At 37.4% G+C, this 19,241-nt stretch overlaps 1 protein-coding gene across 2 annotated transcripts in view; it reads left to right on the top strand.

The window, feature by feature from the left end:
• The first annotated feature begins 1,012 nt into the window (after positions 1–1,012).
• lig3 (ligase III, DNA, ATP-dependent) overlaps positions 1,013–19,241 on the top strand; it is a 33,146-nt gene continuing 14,917 nt past the window's right edge. Inside the window, exons 1-11 of one of the 2 annotated variants that reach the window (XM_041801129.1) lie at positions 1,013–1,106; positions 3,426–3,997; positions 5,779–5,907; positions 7,219–7,434; positions 7,556–7,707; positions 8,159–8,325; positions 9,475–9,552; positions 9,651–9,819; positions 13,283–13,438; positions 17,932–18,063; positions 18,177–18,256. In XM_041801129.1, coding sequence (XP_041657063.1) covers positions 3,454–3,997; positions 5,779–5,907; positions 7,219–7,434; positions 7,556–7,707; positions 8,159–8,325; positions 9,475–9,552; positions 9,651–9,819; positions 13,283–13,438; positions 17,932–18,063; positions 18,177–18,256 — 1,823 coding nt within the window. In that variant the 5' untranslated portion in view covers positions 1,013–1,106; positions 3,426–3,453. Of the gene's footprint in view, positions 1,107–2,324; positions 2,412–3,425; positions 3,998–5,778; positions 5,908–7,218; positions 7,435–7,555; positions 7,708–8,158; positions 8,326–9,474; positions 9,553–9,650; positions 9,820–13,282; positions 13,439–17,931; positions 18,064–18,176; positions 18,257–19,241 lie in introns of those variants that run through there. The other variant, XM_041801130.1, reaches the window with a different exon arrangement.

The following is a 19,241-nucleotide window of genomic DNA, read 5'->3' as shown; positions in this document are numbered from 1 at the left end:
TCACTGCTGCTCGGCTAACACTTTGACACAGTTCAACACTGTACTATATCGCCTGCTTTCCTATTCTAAGAACTGAAGACATTAATGCTACTTGGGAAGAGTTTGCTGGGCCACAAAGTGAATTGGCAGGGATGAATATTTGGAAAGAAAATGTAAGCGATTTTGCAGATGCCTGATTAAATCAAAATAAATGGCAGCGGCTCGTTGTACTTTGCACAAACACTTTGATGTAATATCAGTGTATCTGAGAGCAAAGCATTTGCATTGAAATTCCCTGCTTATGAAAAAAATGATTAATGGAAGGTAAATATTTGAGTATCATCTTATGGTTGTACAAGGGGTTTTTGGTGGGCCCTAAAAGATTCAGGAAATTTGCCTTATGTAGGCTACAATCTTGCCAATCAAAATAAAAGCAGAATTTCTTCAATTCTCATTAAGAACTAAAATAAATACATGCAGGTATTGTTACATGCTGACAATATCCTTTAAACAGGCTTATTAAAGATTAAGCTATTTTATATGACACGTCTATTAATAGATAGGTTAACACTATATTCATAGGCTCGCGGCTCATAGTTGATAATTATTAAATCTGTGACTAGGTTTAAGAGTAGCTTGTAATCCAGAACAGAAAGGTAAAGTGCTCCTGCTCAGCAGATGGCAGTAAACATCATGCAACACGTTTGAATGTCTCGTTTAGGCATCGTGAAGCCACCGCTGCCGCTGCCCATGCTGTATTCTTTTTTGAACAGCAGCTGCAAGTTAAACAGGATGCCGTAAGGAGGCACCGGTTCGTGAAATGTATCCTTCAAAATAAAATGAAATTGTCACTCGTTGTATTTTAAATGCCACTTTTCTTAATATGTTAATTAGGGTAACGGTAAGAACGAACTACTTAAAGACACAATATTTGATTAAATACAACTTTATTGCGTTAATATTTCAATATTAATTATTTCTCATCACTACAGCTTTTGTTTTACTTGACCAATCCGGAAGTAGCTTTTGCCTTGAGAACAATTCGACAGTGTTTAGCTGTTGGCTAACAACAATGAGGAGAAGTGGCGATATTAACCGTGCTATTACATTTTCAGAGCTTCTATGAGGTATAGTAGTTTAATATTTAAAAATATGAAAGCAAAAACATTTTATAGTAAGCGTGCAATCTTGTAGCCAGCCCTCTGTTTATATACGAAATGTAGATCGCAACTCTGATGCTAAGCTAATCAGTTAGCTAGCCTAACAATTGACTTCGTGTCACCAAACTCAGGGACTGGTCTGTAATACTCTATAAAGGTGTTTTAATTTGTTGAGAAAATGATCGCATTAAATAGAGACGTTGTCTTTGAATGAAATGCCAAGTGAAAAGATAAAAAAGTTAAAATACTGGAGAAATGTTGCGGCTATCAGAATATTTTCTAAGTTCTTTTGATTAATTTTGCAGTATGAAATGATACTAAGGTTTTGTTGTGAATTAAGTGATTGCCTTATTTGGATTGCAACTCACCTTATTGATCGTAACCGAGAAAATTAAGTGTAAACAAGTTATCAACAATGAAACATTTTGTTAACAACTGTAAAAGTGAAGTATTATCCAGACTGACTGGACCGTTGCAGACACGGAATTATTAAAACTTAATTTATGAAACTCTCACACTTTGCTCACTGGACTACCTGTACCTGCAATAATACAGAGGCACAAGTCCTGACATGTTGCAAAGTAGTGATGGGAGTTCAGGCTATTTTTAGTGATCGGGGCATTTGACTCAGCTCAGCAAGAAGAGTCGGCTCTTTCGGCTCTTAAGCAGCTGTTTATTTGGGTGCCAGTTTGGCTTCATTTCTTCTGCCAAATTTAGCAATATTATGACTTATGATTAATATTTGTGATTATATTTTACTCTAATCACGCTTATTTATTTTAATTGATGAAAATGTTATGTTATTATGTTTCAAAATATGTTGTCTCCCCAAAATACATTGTGGGTCAGGTGAAAGCTGCTCACAGGGCTGTATGGCACACCTGGTATTAAAATAGTGTTAAATCATCAAGCTTGTGTCTCTAATACATGGTGTGTCTGTAGTAGAGCAATGAGGAAAAAAAGCTGAACCCTGCTAATCAAATAACACATGTACACAAAAATGTATGTTGATAATAATAATATTAGCAACTACATAATAATAATAACAATAAATCGGCTCTCGAGCAGGATCCATATCTTAGCTTCACATAAAAGAGTCGGCTCTTTGAGCCAGCTCGTTCATGAACATCACATCATTGTTGCACAGATCATTTTTACGAGGGCAGTAAGTCCAAGCCCTGTCAGAAAGCTGGTGCAAGATTAAAGTCAAGGTGGACTGGGCAGTGTTACATGTTTTTAAGATCTGCAGATACATTTTCAAACAAGATATAGGTAAGGCAATATTGTTTGAATCTATATAGTTTAATTTGGGTTAAATAATGTTTTATGATTCTTCTGCCTTCATTTGTTTTATTCAAAGAAAAAAAAAGAGTCAGGCCTAATGCTCAATAACTATACTGTCTAGAGTAAAAACTTCCTACAGTAATATGCTTATTTATCTCAAAATAAGCTGTTTAAAATGATTAGAAAAAGTGGTGAATAATCTTTTTTTTAATACATTTTTTCTTCAAAGGAGTATTGTGTTATAAACTACTTTTTTTCTTTTTTTTTTTTTTTTACAAATGGGTTATTTAATTTAATGATTTGGGTAGCACAGATACATGAGTTAAACTGGCCAATATCAGCCTTTCTGACAAGCATTGGCCATCAGGAAATTAAGTGGCATAAACAGATATCAGTGACAGATGTTCTTACATTGTATCATTTAAATTTTAGATTGACATCTGGCATACCTAGTGCTTTATTCAGAGAACATATTTATTATCAGCAAAGTGTACTCTGTTGGTATGTTTTATGGTTGAACATGGGAGAAAATATTGGCATTTTGGGAGTGTTGCATCAAAGGAAGTAATTTAGTTCATGTTTTGTTTAAGCTTATATTTATCAGGGACCAACAAAACATCAACATTTATAATAGCTAAGATAACGTCTTTAACATCAGCCCTGATAAATTACAATCGGTGCATTTTTAATGTAGTTTTTTTATGTGCTTGCTGACATTTTGAGGCCAGCTGTAAATTAAAGTGCATGTGTGACTTTTGGCTCATGCAAGTTTGACTTAGAGCTGACTTTTTTCATCAAAGAGAAAACGGATATTATGTTGTTGCCATTCAGTAAATAAGTATCAAAGTATGATTTCTGGTCCATATCATTTAGCCTTAACCGAAGCTGATGGTTTCACAGATGTTTAGGGTAAACAAGCCTTAATCTAGGATAAAAAAGAAAAAAAACAATCAAAGCTAAAATCCATGTCTTTAACCACTATGTCCATTTTTCTTTCTTTAGGTTGTAACCTGGACACTGTCACAACTGGATGCAGAGACATCTTATTTTATTGACTCATAGGGCTGTTTGTGTAGGTCGACAACTGTTTGGAACACTTTTCAGGTGTTGGCAACCGTGGAGAGAGTGTAGAGTCCTTTCATGCTTTAAACATCTACCTCCAGCTGGTGATTCGTTGCATTTTTCAAAGGACATCCATCACTTCTCTGTGGTAGCCCATAAAAAAAGACTTCTCCAAAACAGTCCTCCCCACCTTTGCCTACATCAGTGTTTCTCAAGTGAGTCAGACATGTCAGAACAGAGGTTTTTAGTGGAGTATGCCAAACGAGGCACTGCGGGATGTAAGAAATGCAAGGACAAGATCCAAAAGGGCATAGTGCGCATCGGAAAGATTGTGCCAAACCCTTTTAGCGAGTCTGCGGGAGAGATGAAAGAGTGGTATCATGTGAAGTGCATATTTGAAAAGCTGGAAAGGGCAAGAGCCACTACCAAGAAGATTGAGGACATCACAGAACTGGAGGGCTGGGAGGAGCTGCAGGATGAAGACAAAGAGCTCATCAATAAACATGTTTCAGGTAAAACAGCCAAACACTTAAATAATGTATTTTTTAGATTCTAAAGGCATATTTTTAGGTATTCATTCTAAGATTTTTCTTTATGATTTATACTCCATCAAATATTTGAAAAGCCACGAGTCACTAAAACTGACTACAGGCTGTAATGCTGTGCTAATACAAAAATATTTCTATACAGAACCTCAGCTTGCATAACATGACTGTAAAAGCAGCAGTCAGTTTGTCATAACAGTTTATTAGTGGCAGATAATGAGAAAGATTTAGATGCATCAGTACACATAAGTAGGGCCCTTAAACAAGTATATGGTTCACTTGTGTATTAATATACAATGATACAGAAAGACTGTGTTGTCTATCAGTCAGATTATGTTTTTTACTTCTTACAAGGTGTGTCTCACTTTGTTTAAACTACATAAGCCTACCTGTTTAACCAGAACAACTTCCTCATAACCATGTTAGGTAACATTCTCTAATGAACCAGACAAATGTTACTCAGACTGTTTGATTGATTGATTAGAGCAACTGATATGAATACTTTGCCCAAATGCCAACCCTGCCCTTCTCTAGGAGAAAACATTAGACAAGAAGGAATGCGGGTAAATAGGAAAGATGGGGTCTTAAGCGTTTTAAAAGCTTCAAGTTCTAACAGTCATTAAGAGACAAATCCAGTGGCCAGAAAGTTAAAAGTGATAACTTTTCTGAGCAGGGATTTTCTTTGTAACATTAAAAAGTGAACAATATTGTAGGTCTACATGAGTATTACTGATATGCCATAACTACCATCACATACCTTATGTTATATTTCAACCATGTTAAATGGGTTGGAGCTTAACTTTTAAGCATTGTTGATGCACTGGTGAATGTGTAAAGAATCTGATAACAGTCAGTTAGACCCTGGCCTGAAGTCTGTAGGAACACAACACCGAACTCACATTTGACCTGCTCCCCCTCTAGTTCTTCTTTTATACTCCTTTATCATTTGAGAGTAAAAAAAAAAAAAAAAAAAAAACCTAAACCTAAATGATCATTTCTGAAGCACAAAATGCAACGTAATAGCATTGAATCTACCGTCATTCTGTCTTGGGGTTTGTTTTCATCCAAATGGAGGCATGGTCATTCTGGAGGGCAGGAAGTGGCATTGCTCTGCTCTTATTAACCGAGAAAAGAAGATGAAATTTATTGAATTTCTATTTTAATTTGTGATTAACAGCATCATACTCTTGTGTACTGCATAGTGCATAGGGTTGTCCCTATACCAGAATTTCAAACTTAAGTATGATATAAAACTCAAACAATATTGATACCTATTCTGGTACTCTGGCAACAAAAAGCAGCCGCTCAGAACTGGCTAATTTCTTGTTTTTGATCAGCATAAGTTGCAAACGAACTCCTTCACTCTTTCTTAACTGCACAAATTCATAACAGTGGTTTGACAGTGAAATGTTGCCTATTTATGTGCAATTTAGACTGTGCTCTGCCGCTCTTTCAGTAGCTAAGTACTGTAGCTTGTTTTTTTTTTTGTAAAACTTTGGTACTTTTGGATTCTATCAATCATAATAATGGAAATTGTATTGTATTGATACAGAAAAGTTTCACAAAGTATTGAAAAATAACATTTTGACAATCATATTGCTGCAGTGATCTTTGGCATACATTTCTTAATTTTCATATGAATGTTTGTTTAAGCCCACTGTTCCACTTGTGCATTGAACCTTAAATCTGAATCTTAAGTTTGAAAGCTGTGGTCTGCTATGTCAACTGGAAGCTTCTTTGTCTTGTAGACCTTATGGCCAAAGTCAATTCATCTCCAAAGAAGAAGGTGCAGGCCAAGATGAACACCAGTGGCCAACTAATGGCTCCTCCTGCTGATCCATCGGTCAATGCTCCACGCAAGTTCTCAGGCTTCACTGGTAAGACATGACATCTACGTTCAATTGAGTATTTATTTTTTCATCTTTGCTTTGAAGCCACACACAATAACAGGAAATTAAAAAAAGAAAGCTAAAAGGGATATCTCTGAATGGGAAAGATATGAAAAAAACCCTTTTCCTTTCTCATGGAGAATTGATTAATTAGTAAATTGCTGTATCTAAAATGATCCTTTTATCTGCCTGCATGAGTTTGATATTTAATGCAAACAAATCACAGACTGGTGATCCAGGATGTTCTTCCCAGTATACAGTAGTAGCAGGTTAGTTCTGTTTAGATTGTTGTTGTTTTTGCAGAAGGGGACCATAAAACATGAATCCACAGAGGCTAAAGAACCATAAAAACATGATAAAAACTGAAAACATTGTAAGTGCTTAGGACTTTATACACAATGCACAACATAATAAAAGGTTTTGGGGACAAAAAGCAAGAAAAACAACAGCCATAAGGTGAGGGATAAGATAAAATGCTCAGCTGTGTGGGAGGAAAGATGCTGGTTTTATTGAAAAAAATCTAGACCACGGAGACTATTACACATGTGACAAGGAAAAACTTGAACTTTCTTCTTTTCACTTTTTTAAACCGGTTGATAAAAAAGTTTTGCTTTGCTTGTGATGTGTTCCTCTGAGCTGATGGAGAGTTTTTTATTCCCTTACTGACTTATAAGAGAGAAATTCATGATTAGTTTTGTGATGGTTCAGCTAAACAGAGCCATTTGCCATAAAACAGCACTAAAAACCTCCAAAAAGACCATGTATTTCACCCTCAATTATCAACCTTTATTTAAGACTAGGACAAGCCTAAAAGCTTCTTCAGTGTGCAGTCTTTAGCAATAAATAGATAGAAGCCTGCTTTTTTCGTAAATCCTGTGATAATCAAATGCATTATTTATTTATTTCAATTAAAAGAAAAATATGAGTTTAAATAATGAAAACATCTTTAACTCTGGCTTTACAGATCTCTGTAAATCTCTGATTTGTATGCAGCCTAAGAGCAATAACTAGGACATGAAGTCCCTTGAGTCTGATGAATATGGATATGTGTATTTTGGAAACAACAGCTCCAGACTGAAGTGTAACTGCTATCATTTTGTTCATGTGTTTTCCAAAGCTTTGCAGATAAATTGTTAGCCTTAAGCTACACTACAAAGACTGAAAATCAGGAACAAAATAATCTGCTAAACCAATAAATGATCATCTAAACTGTTGAAATCTGAATCGTGTTTTCTTAGATTTTGCTTTGCTAAATCATTGGTTGATGTTCTCTTTTGTTTCACTTCTCTTTCTCACCAGCTGCAAAAGCTGGCAGCTCCAGCAGCCCAGGACCGTCCTCTTCCCCTGCAAAAGCCAGCCAGGGCAGCGCCCTGTCTTCACAGCTCTGTGACCCCCATCACAAGGACTGTCTCCTCAGAGAGTTTCGCAAGCTCTGTGCCATGGTGGCTGAAAACAACAGCTACAACACCAAGACACAGATTATTGAGAAGTTTCTAAAGAAGGGCACAGGTGGAGGTTGGTATCTTAATCTTTGTCTTGTTTTGTTTGTTTTGATTTTACTGGTATTATCAGATTTTAACTCTGATAGAATACAACATCAAATGTTCATCTAAAGTGTTTTTCCTTTCAATTCTAGATAAGTTCCATGGAGATCTTTACCTGACAGTGAAGCTGCTCCTACCAGGCGTTGTAAAAAGTGTCTACAACCTTAATGACAAACAGATTGTTAAACTCTTTAGCCGCATATTCAGGTGTAACCAGGATGACATGGTGCGCGATCTGGAACAGGTTTGTGATCTTACTTTAAATCACACTTTCTCCAAATATCCCAGAAATGTATTATTATTTTCATCAGGGGCAGGCAAATGAGCTCCTATCACATGCTGTCACTGAAGATGTATTATTAATGCATTGTATGGATGCAGGTACTAAGTGCAGTCAACTTGGTATCTAAATTCCCAAAATGGATGTTAATGCAAGGCATAAACGACCCGCATGGCCGCTCAATGTAGAGCCTTGCTTCAATGCTGGTACTCTGACCAGTTTCTTAATGAATACGCTGAGCTGACCAGCATCACCTGTGGCTAATACGCTTGCGATTAAGTACCCCTATTCAACAAAAAATGAATTATACCTTTAAATCTTAGACTTTAATATTTCCATTGTGTCTGAATGTTCTGTCAGAGACTCTGATTGTCAAAAATGGCACTTCAATGATACAGTGTTGTCTCTTTTGAAGGGTGATGTGTCCGAGACAGTGAGGATGTTCTTTGAGGACAGTAAATCGTTTCCTGCAGCATCAAAGAGCCTCCTGACCATCCAGGAAGTAGATGCATCCCTAACCCGCCTGGCCCAGCTGTCCAAGGAGGATGACCAGCAGACTGAGCTGGAGGCCATTGCTAGAAAGTAAAATATCATTTCTGTATGAATAAGGCAGCAAAGAAAAGTAGAAGCAATGAGGTTATTTAGTATGGTGTTTAAGTCTGCAGTCCTGCTTTATGAGCTAAATCCTGTTCACATGCAAGGTGATTGATTTTACTGTAGTTTAGTGAGTAAACATTTTGAGTGAATAATTGATGTTTAAGATGTCAACTATTTCGTATTGAGTACAGGGCTACATTTAATGTGTTTCGACTTGTTTTATAATCTGTTTCTTATTTCCATTAACAAAATAACTTAATAGACGATGAAATGGCTGGTCTTATCTTTGCAGCTGAAAAGAGCCCAAATTGTATTAATTTGCTTTAGGATAGTAAACAGCTCAGCTCACCTGCAAAAATGTGTTATGATGAATATAATCATGGGATATATTGATAGAATAGAGGTTTCAAATACACCAGAAATAATCAAATTTGGGCATTTATTTACAAAAATTGTATTTTGCCCTACATCATTTGACATTTCATAAATAGTTCATTCAGCCCTGGCCCAGTGTCCCAAGAAATCTCATGCCTTTTTTGAGGATTTTCTCATTTCAGATCTTAATTTTGATTTTTCAAAGCATGTAGAAACCCTGCTCTAGATACACTAGTGATTATTCCTGGCCTTGTTTTAATCATACATCTCCACGGAGTGTCTTAAATTTTGGCTGTTCTTTGTTTTTTTTAAACACCTAGCGTAATACTTTACTGAATATAAGAGGCCTCAGAGGCAGGGAGGCAGACATTTGTGATTTCTTTCATTGGATTTGTTAATGTCAGATTTTTTTTCTAGTTGTTCTGCTTGCACTGCTTTTTATTCTTAGTATTCGTTGTTGTTTTGCATTTTTTTGGTTGTCTGCCTCAGGCATCTCTCACATACACAGACACAGACCTGAGGCATCTTCATTTGACATTGCCTTCCACAGCAGCCGTTTTAATAGAAGGACTATGTGTATTTGCCTGCTTTACACTAGAAGGAGCATTACTTTGTTGCACTGTAACAGAATTTTTTATTATCTTAGATGCAGTTTCTGTGAATGAAATTACTATAAAGCATAATATCACCTTTACAGGTTTTAGTTTCATGCATTTTATAACCACCACAGTCAAAGTCTGCATTCTCTTTTCTTCACAGATGCACCAGTAACGACTTGAAATGCATCATTCGACTCATTAAACATGACCTCAAGATGAATGCTGGAGCGAAGCATGTGTAAGTGTCTGAAGGCTAACTTTCATTGTTACGACGCTGAAAAAATGTTATAAATTCATACAGATATTGAACTTGCCCTTTTCTTGGCTGAACTGCAGCTTGGATGCTGTGGACCCGAATGCTTATGATGCCTTCAAGGCCTCACGTAACCTTGGCGATGTGATTGAGCGAGTGTTGAGGAATCAGCAGGAGGCGTCTAATGGTTCAGGACCGAGGAAACTCCTCTCGGTGGAGGCGTCACTCATGACCCCCGTGCAGCCCATGTTGGTGAGTAGCACCAGTGAGATGTAAATTATTAATGTGTTAGTAATGTTATTTAATTTAGGAGTGGCTTGGATGAATTGGGAGGAATGTAAGGACATTATGCTGTAAATCATAAGGAGATGTTTTTGTATACTTAAAAGCCTGGCTTAACACATTGTCAAATTACAATAACAACAATAACATGAGATGTTTAGAGTAATATGTTCATACACAACATGAAACAAATGAACATGAAATGCCCTACAGGTGAAGACCTAATGTAACAAATTCATAATCCATGCCATGGATCCAGCAGTAGGTCGATACTCTGAAGAAAATTATGGCTTTAGGGCAAACTATGTGAGTTATCTGTAATAATGAATTAACTAAACTAGAAATAGATTTCCAATAGCAGCTCATAATTGTTGCTTTAATACTTGGCTTTATAGTTTTTAAAGGAAATGGGTTAGGACTAAGATACCTTACTAAATTGTTAAAGTGAGCTGATGAATTGTGATAGCAAAGGCACATTTTGACCTCTTATGAATGCTATTGTAAAATGAAAGCTTTTTGCACTGATTAATGCATGATGCAAATCCAAATCTACAAAAGAATGGCCTTACTGGAAGAAGGTAAAAGTTTTGGATTAGCCTAGCCAGAGCCCAGACCTTTTGGATAGAAGTATATCAGCATGGTATGTTTTAGCTGGGCAAAATTTGCCCTCCCTTTAGTAGAAAAGCTCAAAACCTCTCTGATTGGAGGGCATTTTCTGTGCACAGGTCTCTTCTGGACACCTCACAGCAGGATTCGGGTCTGACCTCTAGCTGGGCCAACACAAAACTTTTATCCTCTTCTTGTGAAGCCATTTTTGTAGATTTGGATACATTGGACACAGTTTAATTCTGCACATCTGTTCAAATATATTAGCCAAAAGGTTTCCAGCTACCCCTACTTTTATCTGCTGTTATCTACTGGAGAAGGGTTTTATTTTTGGCACACATCAGACATTTTTAGACCCCTAAATTTGCATTAAAAAGAGACTCAGGTTAATGAAACAACATAACACCCCTTGAGGCTGCATCACTGCCTTTGACTGATCTGAAAGTATGTAATTCTCAATCCTTGCATTCCTTGACACTAGGGCTAAACTCCTCGGGATTTAGAAAATGGGATTTTTCCAGCTGATGGGTCATCATCACTAGATAACTGAAAAGGAAGCAGCTGGACCTCACTGATTACTCTGCTGTAAAGGCACGACTTTTCTAACCTCCCTCTTAATGTGGGTGTTAATTCTGCATGATTTATGAGTTTTCCAAAGTACCCACTGACCATTAAATTACACATTACATACTGACTTTTTATTACACAGTTGGAAAGTAAAAGTCGTAAAGTGCATTGCAGCTATATCAGATTCAAGCTTGTAAATTAATAACACTACAGTTTCCAGCTTTCCACTGAAATTAAACTTTAAGTCTGAAAACTTGCTGTGCCTTTTTAAAGGTGTTGATAATATAAAAGTCTACATAAACTTTGCTGTTAATAAAGTAGACCCATTAGCAAAGGAGACGCAACTCAAAAAAAAAAAACAGTGAAACTTTGGCTGAAAAAATGTGTTTTATACACTCAGAGCAGCAGGTGAAAAGGTGGTCACATCAGCTGCAGCATCAGTATTAGTATAACAATGCCTTGACATTGCTTAAATTGCTGTATAATAATTTTGTCAATACCGATAGGGATGTTTTCTGTGACTTCTAGAGTAGTGTCAACCAAAAAATAGAGTCCGCATTGTAGTTTAGACTACATTTTTCCTCTGAATGAATCAGCTGCTTATTGCTTTCACTGTCAATATTTCTCTTCTTGTAATTTGCATATATTTCTTCTGGCTATATGCACTCAGCTTAATGCAATTAGTAAATTAAAAGTAATTTAGAAAGAAGGTTGGGCTAGACTTGTTTGCTGTCTGTCATTTTGATGCACTTTATTTAGACTAAGCATCATTTAATAAGTCATAGACCTACCGATCCCTGGGAGGTTTGCTGTTTGAGCTCAATAAGAAGAAAGAAACAAAAGACAGATCAGCGCTTGTTCTAAAGTCTTACACTTCTTTTAAAGAAAAAATAAGACAGTAGCATATGGGCACGGAAGAGTTTCAATCTGAGGCTTTCTTTAGTATTTTCCTGTTAAATAGCGTCTGTTTGCTGCTGCCTTATATTTTCTTTATTAAATAAGTGTAAAACTTAATGATTAGTGGCGACCTAGTTTGTTTTCATTTGCTATTTAGAGCTTTTTGAGCCAGGAGCCAGGATTTTGTACTTTGCAGGAGGCTGTCACTCTTTTTGTAGCAAGGTAAACTGCATACAAACTGCTTGAATTAATACTTTTTAGATGGTGCTGGTGCCTAAATGCGCCTTTTAAGAGAAGAAAAGTGTTAGAATTCATTGGATGAATTACTTCTTTATGTAAAAGGCAGGAATAAAATACAAAAGATGCTGCATCAGAGACGAACAAGGAAGTAGATGTGTCTGTCAGTGTGACATGAGAAAAGCAAAAACATTTAGATGGATACTTTATTAATTAGGGGTGGGAATCACAAGGTTCCTCACAATACAATACGATAAATGGTCCACAATACCGATATTATCATGATACTGCAACACTGTGATAATCGATATATTGCAAGAAAATTGTATAACGATAATTCACAAAATATGTCTGACTAGAGAATACAAAATAGAGGGAAAAAATAGAGAAGTGGGAAGAGTCAGCTGCCTGCCTCCAACTAGTGGTCAGGGAGTGAAATTAAACCACAAACTCCCACACCAACAAAGTAAATTACTAATTAATAAAATATCTATACATTATTGCACCAGGAAATACTGTGATATTTTAGTGTTATCGATTTTTTTTCTCACCCCTATTATTAATCCTTTGCAGGATATTGCTTTTTTCAAAGCATGAAAAACATCCAGAAAGCCCATGTCTCCATACAGCAAAATGATCAAAAGAAGTCTGCTCTGTTGAAATAATAATAAATAATAATATTTAGCCATCTGTGACTGATGCTCTCGGACTCCTCCGGCAGCCCCTCAGTGTGCCATTGGTACAGAGCGAGGCACACTTTCAGTTAACTACGGTGTGTAAGTCAATGGTAGTGCTCACAAGCTACAAGAGGAATTCTTGTTTTTAAACAATAGGTTTAATTACCTAGAAAAGGTCTGTGCATATGTATGTGTGATGAAACACAGGGTCATTCCAGTCAGTCGAAATGACCGACAGTCATCATAATCTTCCACCGTCCTTCAAAAAATTCTGTCAATGACTGAAGCACAACCTCTGTTTACAAGTCAAATTTTCAGTGAAAGCAAAATCTAAGGGATACGTTTACCTCAGCAAGCACAAAAAGTAGAGAAAAGTTTTAGAAGAAAACAATGACTTGTTTATTTCTTACTCACACTATTGTTAATCGCTGTTGTCTTTTCGATTTCAGGCAGAGGCATGTAAATCTGTCGAGTACGCCATGAAGAAATGTCCAAACGGGATGTACTCTGAGATCAAGTATGATGGCGAACGAGTGCAGGTCCACAAGAGCGGAGAAAACTTCAGCTACTTCAGCCGCAGCCTTAAACCAGTGCTACCACACAAGGTGGGTCTGTCATTCACGTATACTGCAAATGTGCACACTGTTGTGTTCATTTTCAGATCTTTATTGCTCTTTGATACTTTTTATTCCCACATGATTTAATGGGACAATCTCTGTTATTTGTATGATCCTTGGTATTCAAAACCAGCAAAGCTTTCAAAAGACAACATCTTTTCATCAAGGCAGGTGGGTGGGGGAGGTATGAATCCATCAGAAACTCCTGCACAAGGCCCCAAACGAACAAATACATATGCACAGTTGGGTAGAAAATATTAGCAGTGCATTCTTAAAATTTAGACAGTTTGTCTACATGTTTTCTAAAATAATAAAGATGAAATTGCTTTATCAAAACCATTACTATTATCTTTTGATATATACTAGAATGATATCAGTGTTGAAAGAAATCTGTAAAGCTACAGTTTATTCCGATTACCGTGACGATGCATGACAGAAAATACTCATCCAGGTTTACCCCTGCAGGATTATTGACTGCAACGTTCTTCTAGTGTGAAATTTAGACATTTCCCACAGAGATTTTCCGGCATGAGGCAGAGAGTCCTAAATATTCAGGGATAAATAGCTACACTTCACTATCACACCACTAGAGGATGCTGCATACAGCTTGTACTTCACTGCAACCTTGAAAACATTAAACCCTTGAAGAGAACACCTGGCAACAAGACAAAGGAGACAAATAATCTTTAGTGAAAGAAATGGGCTCAACCAAAGTTCTCAAATGAGTGCTTATTATGTTCAGATATTCAGATGTTGTTTACATCATGAAAGATACTCTGGTGATGAAGTTACCTGGTTACCTTGGTAACACAGCTTTGAGCATCTATTGCAGATCTGTTTTGACATAGTTTGTGGCTTTTTATCCTGGTTTGCTGGAGACATGATTGCCTGTGTGGCCTCTCTCTCTGTGCCATCCATCAGTCAAATAACTGGAAATGGACCCTCATCCATTGTAATTAAGCAATTTATGTTAATGTTAGGTTAACATTCCTTTGGGGCTGCAATATAGTCTAATTACAGAAAGTCCAAGTTTCCTAATGTTTTAATTTCAGTAATTGAATCCATCCTGAACCAAGTTTAATGAATGTAAATTTAGGTTGCAAGCTCAAAAGAAGAGCAAATCTGCTAATATGCTTATTGTCATTGTATTTATACTTGTTGGGCATCATGCACCCTACAATAAAGCCCCTTTAGCCCTATTCACAGTGGACAAAGCAGGGTTATGTAGCACCATTTATACAGTACATAAAAGCAACTCAAAGTAAATGGAGCAGTAAATGGGCTTAGGCTTGAATAACACATCATTTTATTATCAACTTATACCGCAGGTCACATTTACCCTTTCACTTGACATTAATGCACTCATGGTGGAGGGTTCTGTGTAAAATGTCCATCAGTATAGTTACTCAAAAATCCAAAATACAAGTCGCCCTGGTATGTAGGCCAAAGTCTGTCTTTCAGACTTTCCCAAAGGGACAAAAAGCCTTAAATTGTCCTCTTGCAAGATCATCTCCATTTCTATCTGTCAATTCTACAGTTTCTGTGCAGCTGTGTCACTCTTTTAGTGCCACTGGTTTTTGCTCTGTAGTTTGACATCTACTTGCTATCATACAGTAGTTTAGCTCTCAGCCTGCAGTGATTGTTGGGAGACAGGCTCACTGCCCACGAGTTGCTCTGTCCTTCTTTGCCTGCCACTTGTCCTTACTGAGAAGTATTTCAGTCAAACCAGCACTCGTCAAAGTATTCTACAGAAACTCCCTGTTTTTTAAATACACAGTTATGACCTAACAGGGCTGCACATTAACTGTGTTTGCAAATGGCTGTGGTGCTATAGCAGTTTATAGTCTTGTAGCACAAGACAAAAACTTGTAGCACAATACATATTAAGCCTGTTACATCTCTAAAACCCACACAATAGCCTAAGGATATGCTTATTGAGTGAATATACTTAAAAAAAACAGCCTTCAAACAGCTTTCCATTAATGGCCACAACTTTTGGCCCTATTTTCCACTGGATCTGCCTCTAGTCAGGATGAGAGTGACACTCTGATGCTGCTCATCCCTACATTCAGACACAAAACAAGAAAACTACAGGAAGCTGCCAAACTTTATAGGAGTGTTGGTGCTTGAAGATAATTTGAGAGACATGATTGTAAAGTGGACCCTGAGAGTGAGCAGATAGTGAAGCAAATAAGTGCCATTCATGCTGCTATTTGCTGCTGTATTCCTTTTAAAGTTTTAGGTCTGAACTGTATTTATCTGTATTGACATCAGTATCAGCAAAAATGATTTTCTGATGTTATAAGAAACTAGTCTTTGGATTGTAGATCTCTGGTGTAACAAAATGAATGACAATTTTGTACAAAACTAGCTGTTCTTTTGCAAAAACATGCATGCCTTGCATATAATTACTGTTAGACAGACGTTGCTGTTCGTGCTGTTTACGTTTTTGACCTCTTTAACCTGTTTTAGCTTCTGTTTGCCATGTTTACTTCCTTGACTTCTCACTTCTTGTTTGTGCTGGCTCCCTTTCATGAGACTGTGTTTTTTAAAGCATGTGGAAGTAATGCATTGATAAGGGAATCTTTAAGATTAAATGTAATGTAAATTATGTCGATGGATTGAACCAATTGGAACTGGTCCTTGATCGCCATCCCCACTTGGGTCAGCAGTGGCTGCCCCGTGCTCCTTGAGCTGAATCATGACATGAGGGACTGACATTGAGCTCAAGGTTAATATGCCAAAATCACAAAATAAAAAGAGTGGGCACGAGTCTCTAATCTCGAGTCCAAGTCCAGTCTGAAGTCTTTGAGAGGTGAGTAAGTTTAAGTCAGTTCTGCAGGCATGTGCTCCTGGGCACATTCTAGTCTCTCTCTCCCACTCTATTATCACACCGGTGCGTTGAGATGAAATAACCTTGTAGCAGACCAGTTTTCTTGTAGTACATGAGACATATGTCAGAAAAGGTGGTTAAAAGTGGTGCCAAACCCTGTCCGTCTGGTCTGTGGACTGATGTATCCCAGCTAAAGGGTCATGCAGTGTTTGACAATGGCAGCTGTATGCACTTGAAGTATTCCTGTTGCACGTCTCAGCACTTGATACTGGCATGTTGGTCGTAAAGGCATATAAGCTGCAGTTAACGTTTTAGATGAAAAATTGGTATCAAAAGTCATATTTGAATATAAATTCATATGCTACTGACACAGCAGTGGGAGCACTTGGGTTAATTGCTTTGCCAAAGGACACATCAACATGAGCCTGCAGATGCTGGGGATATAACCTCCAGTCTGCCAGTCAAAAGACGATCCAAAGCCGCCTCTTCACACACATGGTCAAAAAACAGACTGTTAAAAACATTCAGTGCACAGAAGAAAAATGACACAACAACAAGAAATCAGTACTCAATAAAGTTTAAAATAAAAGACCAGATGAAAAGAAAGAACGTGCTCATTTTCATTTTAAATCGTTTTAGAACAGAAGTTACCAACATGGAGATAACAGTTTTACCACCGTTCAAGAAATTAACATCTGTTCATTTTCATGTCTGTAAAAGCATATCAAACAAAACATCTGTTCACCGGGCATTCGCCTGTAGGTGTAAACATGCACACATGAAACACACGCTTGTTCTGTCTTGGTTTGATCTCCTGCCGTCTGTTAGGAGACAACGCTCAGATAAAACTAAGACAGCCAGAATGTGTAACAGCTTCTCTCCATAAGGCTGTTAAACAGCTAACACCCCACTCCTGTACATCCATATAACACGCTACCTTTTGAATTATTTCCAAACGATATGTCTTAATTCCACAGGACAGGATGATGGCGGTGCGTACGGACGTTGCGGCCCAGAGCTCTCAGTCTCACAGCAGCGTTTTTGTACTTAATGTTTACAACTGTCATAATGTTTACACTCCACTCAGGGAAGTTTTTCACTTGTGCAATGTGACTCATTAAGACTCATTATCTCTTTTTACTATTTTTGTTATTGCTGTTTTATTCTATATTATCCTTATTCTATTTTCATTTTATTGCTGCTGGACTCTGAGTTCCAAACGAAATTTCATTGTATTAACAACAATGACAATAAAGCCTTTCTGGTCCTAATTCTTGCACTGAGCACATTTCTAACGAAGTCTCGAAGCATTGCCTTTATTTTCTTTATTGTCTCAAGGCGTTTTCACTTATAAAGAAAAGTTAGACAGGAATTTTATTTTCAAGAGATGTGAGATAAAAGGAAATTATACATAAATTGACTTCAGTAGTAAAATTACAAAATCTTGATAAAATTGTTTGTTTTCAGTGTCATGATATGTATTGTATTCTAAGTTGTTTTTTAGAACAGTTTTTTTTTTTACCACATGAAGCCCTTTGGATATTTGCTCTTGGTTCTTGTCTCTCAGTTTTTCTGTTCTATCTTTTTTCCCAGTGCCTCTTATTTCCATTCTGTTCCTAATCCCTGTGTGCCTCTGTGTCTGTTTCAGGTTGTCCATTTCAAGGACTACATCCCCCAGGCTTTCCCCGGAGGCCACAGTATGATATTGGATGCTGAAGTTCTCCTTATTGACACAAACACCAGTAAACCCCTTCCCTTTGGGACGCTGGGTGTTCACAAGGTGAGGACACAACAGCCAATTTGCACCTTTCTGTCTTTCTCACAGCTTCTTCTTTTGTCCGGCAGTCATTTTAGCAGCACTTCACACTCTCCTCTCCATCTCTTCCCCTTTAGAAAGCAGCCTTTCAAGATGCCAACGTGTGCCTTTTTGTCTTTGACTGTATCTACTTCAATGGCGTGAGCCTCATGGAGAGGTAACGTGCTTTCACTCAGGCGGGTGTTTGCAAACATTTTTTCATTGTGGTGAACAAAGACAAACACCTGATGGGACTGATGCCTTTGTGTTTTTTAACACTGATTCATGCTCCATTCAAACCTCAGCAACAGACAGACAGAAATCTTGCTAACCCTGAAATTATCACACAATACTCGAGTTTTATGAGAGTAAGACCTGACACATCCTCTGGATAACTTTATTCCCATATTCAGATCAAAATAGTAATTGATGTGCTGCTTCTACGAAATTCTATTGGGGGTAATGTAGTTAGCGGTTGTTTATATTGGAGCATTATGGCCGGGATGCAGCTGTCATTAAGAACAAACACAGTGGCTCCCAGTGGCAGCAGCTGTGTTACAGGTTTAGGAGAACATTTGACCAGGAGTGTGGGCCTTAACTGATAAAAAATGTTAATAACTAGTTTAACTGACACATTTTCCTGGCACCAACTACAAAGGGGTCCAAATTTAACCATTAACCGACAGCTACTCAGGCGCATCCCCAGTGACATGCGCATTGTGCGACTGTGGTGCTATGTGCCTAGGGGCAGTAGTGCCATGTCAGAGCAAGGGAAGTGTACTGTGCCTGATTATAGCACAGCACACTCAGTCGGGTCAAAGTTTGTAATTATTTCTCTGTTTTATGTCTGTAACTCTGTGAATGTGCTGCAGTCTGTCTTGGCCAAGACACTCTTGTAAATGAGATTCTTGATGTCAATGAGGTTCTTCTGGATAAATAAATTTAAATAAATGAATAAATAAATGTGCTTGAGCACGGTACAGATTTCCTAGCATGTACGCCTTAACACATTTCTCTGGCAGGAGTGCCTCAGTCATCCTTTCTCTTGCTGAAGCATAAAGAGCGGGAAACAGATGTTTATTTTTATCATTTTATTTGGTGTGCCCCATTTTAGAAATCAAAAACTAACCAGTGTGTCAGTACTTGGATTTAATTACTCAGGA

Source organism: Cheilinus undulatus, linkage group 12, assembly GCF_018320785.1.
Source record: "Cheilinus undulatus linkage group 12, ASM1832078v1, whole genome shotgun sequence".
Classification (NCBI taxonomy): Eukaryota; Metazoa; Chordata; class Actinopteri; order Labriformes; family Labridae; genus Cheilinus; species Cheilinus undulatus.
Note: the sequence above shows the minus strand (reverse complement) of the source record. Positions and strands in the feature narration are given on the sequence as shown.